Here is a 2,051-nt window from a genome sequence, read left to right on the forward strand (position 1 = left end):
GTTGCGAAGAACTTGCAGACATGAATCCTGAAGTATGGTAAGCATGATGATGATGATGACGATGATGATGATGAGGATGATGATGATGATGATGATGATGAGGATGATAATGATGATGATGATGATGATGATGAGACAAGGAGAATGGATAAGAGCAGGAGCAGGAGCAGGAGCAGGAGCAGGGGCAGGGGCAGGGGCAGGAGCAGGGGCAGGAGCAAGAGCAGGGGCAGGGGCAGGGGCAGGGGCAGGGGCAGGGGCAGGGGCAGGGGCAGGGGCAGGTCTCACCGCCTGCCCATTCATCCCAACAGGATGGATGTTTCGCTGCGGGGTTGTCAGACTTGGAGCACAAGGAGGATCGGGACGCACGTGCGCGTACGCGGCGATGTCGAGGCCGACGCTCATCGGGTTCGTTTGCTCCCTAGGACCCAGTCAAGAAGGAAAGAAGCCAGGGAAGTGGGAGCGAAAGAAGCGAAAGTGATGGAGGAGGAGGAGCAGGAAGAGCAGGAGGAGGAGGAGGAGCAACAGCAGCAGCAAGCTAGCAGTGGCTTACCTCCACACGCTAGTGGGATTAAAGTCGCCGGTCTGTTGAGAGCAGAAGGTCAAGGAGGAAACAGTAGGAACTTGACCTACCCCGAAGTAGGGATGCTCCATCGCCTGCAATGCTGTGATCCGCCTGAGAGCTGGTCAGCGGGGAGGGCAGAAGCCTTGTACGCTCACTTGGCAGGGTCGAAGTTGAGAAGCTTCTTCAGGAGGTCGAGAGCATGGGTGTTCTGAAAAGAGGATGTCAGAGTCGAGAAGACAGGATGGAGCAAGGAGGAAAGACGGAGAGTAAGAAGAGAGTGGGGGAGTAGGGAAGGGGACGAGGAAAGCGGGAAGAAGGCGGGAGAAAGGAGGTTAAAGTCAAGGAGGATAAAGTGAAGGAGGAGGTGCTCGGCAGGAATTTACATGCTTCAACACGGGGATCTTGTTCTCTAGCCCCTGGTAAATCATGCCGTTCTTGTCCGGCTGTACAGGATTATCAGCTGCTCGTAGCTCCTGCCCCTTGTTGTTCTTCTTTCTTGATCATCCTCCATCCCTTCATCCTCCAGCACAGTCTCCCAATCTCCGCTCTTCCGCTTCCTTACCGCGAGCTGGACGTTCGAAATCTTCGGCCAGTCAGGAAGTTCAGTGATCTGATGCCACTCCGTCGCTGAGGGCTTGCCCATCACCTGATACTCATCATCAAACGTAATATTCATCACTATCTCCGTCATCTCCATCATCATCTCCATTATCACTTCTCCTGCATTCTTCGCTTTCTTGTTCTTGTTTATCACACCACCACCAGCAATATGCTTTAACTGCTTCCCGACGTACTTACTCTAAAAATTTTCTCGAGCTGATCTCGTTGGAAAGTTTTGTCTTCCTGCCCCTGGCGAGGTAGACGTGAGGAGGACGAAGGAGCGGCAGGGCTGACAGACCTGAAAGAGTGGACCAGGAGGGTTCGATAGCAACTCGCCAAAAATGCAGCCGACTGCCCACCTGTAGCACAAACACTTCAGCTACTGACCGGCTAACCGTCATCATCATCATCATCATCATCATCGTCATCATCATCATCATCATCATCATCAGTATCATCATCATCATCATCATCATCATCATCATCATCATCATCATCATCATCATCATCATCATCATCATCATCATCTTCATCTCACAGGTCGATAGCCTTCGAGTAATGCTTAGCCCCAAGCAGAAGTTCTGGCGCACGGTACCTAAAGCAAAGATGAGCAGCAGCAGCAGCAGCAGCAGCAGCAGCAGCAGCAGCAGCAGCAGGAAGGGGGGGGGGGGGGGGGGGGGGGGGGGGGGGGCATCTGCCATGCGAGCGAGAGGGGGCTGGAAGGAAGGATTAGATCTTCATTCTAGCGACAAACACCGACCTACGAAGGTTTCGTGGATGCAAGTCCTTCATCTTATTGAAATACTTCTAATGCAGAACAACCCAATTGTCCCGCGAACGATACCCTTGCAGAATAATGGGGATCCCTCGTTTCTGCCACTCCCACACC

The 2,051-nt window shown here is 52.9% G+C and overlaps 1 protein-coding gene across 1 annotated transcript in view; it reads right to left on the reverse strand.

The window, feature by feature from the left end:
• Nucleotides 1–296: 296 nt before the first annotated feature.
• GUITHDRAFT_117353 (hypothetical protein) overlaps nucleotides 297–2,051 on the reverse strand; it is a gene marked incomplete at both ends in the record, with an annotated part of 2,803 nt that continues 1,048 nt past the window's right edge. The window contains 11 exons of the mRNA XM_005823385.1: nucleotides 297–321; nucleotides 377–418; nucleotides 551–582; nucleotides 631–673; nucleotides 718–770; nucleotides 946–1,005; nucleotides 1,125–1,304; nucleotides 1,361–1,411; nucleotides 1,461–1,521; nucleotides 1,701–1,757; nucleotides 2,007–2,035. Coding sequence (XP_005823442.1) covers nucleotides 297–321; nucleotides 377–418; nucleotides 551–582; nucleotides 631–673; nucleotides 718–770; nucleotides 946–1,005; nucleotides 1,125–1,304; nucleotides 1,361–1,411; nucleotides 1,461–1,521; nucleotides 1,701–1,757; nucleotides 2,007–2,035 — 633 coding nt within the window. The remainder of the gene's footprint in view (nucleotides 322–376; nucleotides 419–550; nucleotides 583–630; nucleotides 674–717; nucleotides 771–945; nucleotides 1,006–1,124; nucleotides 1,305–1,360; nucleotides 1,412–1,460; nucleotides 1,522–1,700; nucleotides 1,758–2,006; nucleotides 2,036–2,051) is intronic.

This window comes from Guillardia theta, assembly GCF_000315625.1.
Source record: "Guillardia theta CCMP2712 unplaced genomic scaffold GUITHscaffold_109, whole genome shotgun sequence".
Classification (NCBI taxonomy): domain Eukaryota; class Cryptophyceae; order Pyrenomonadales; family Geminigeraceae; genus Guillardia; species Guillardia theta.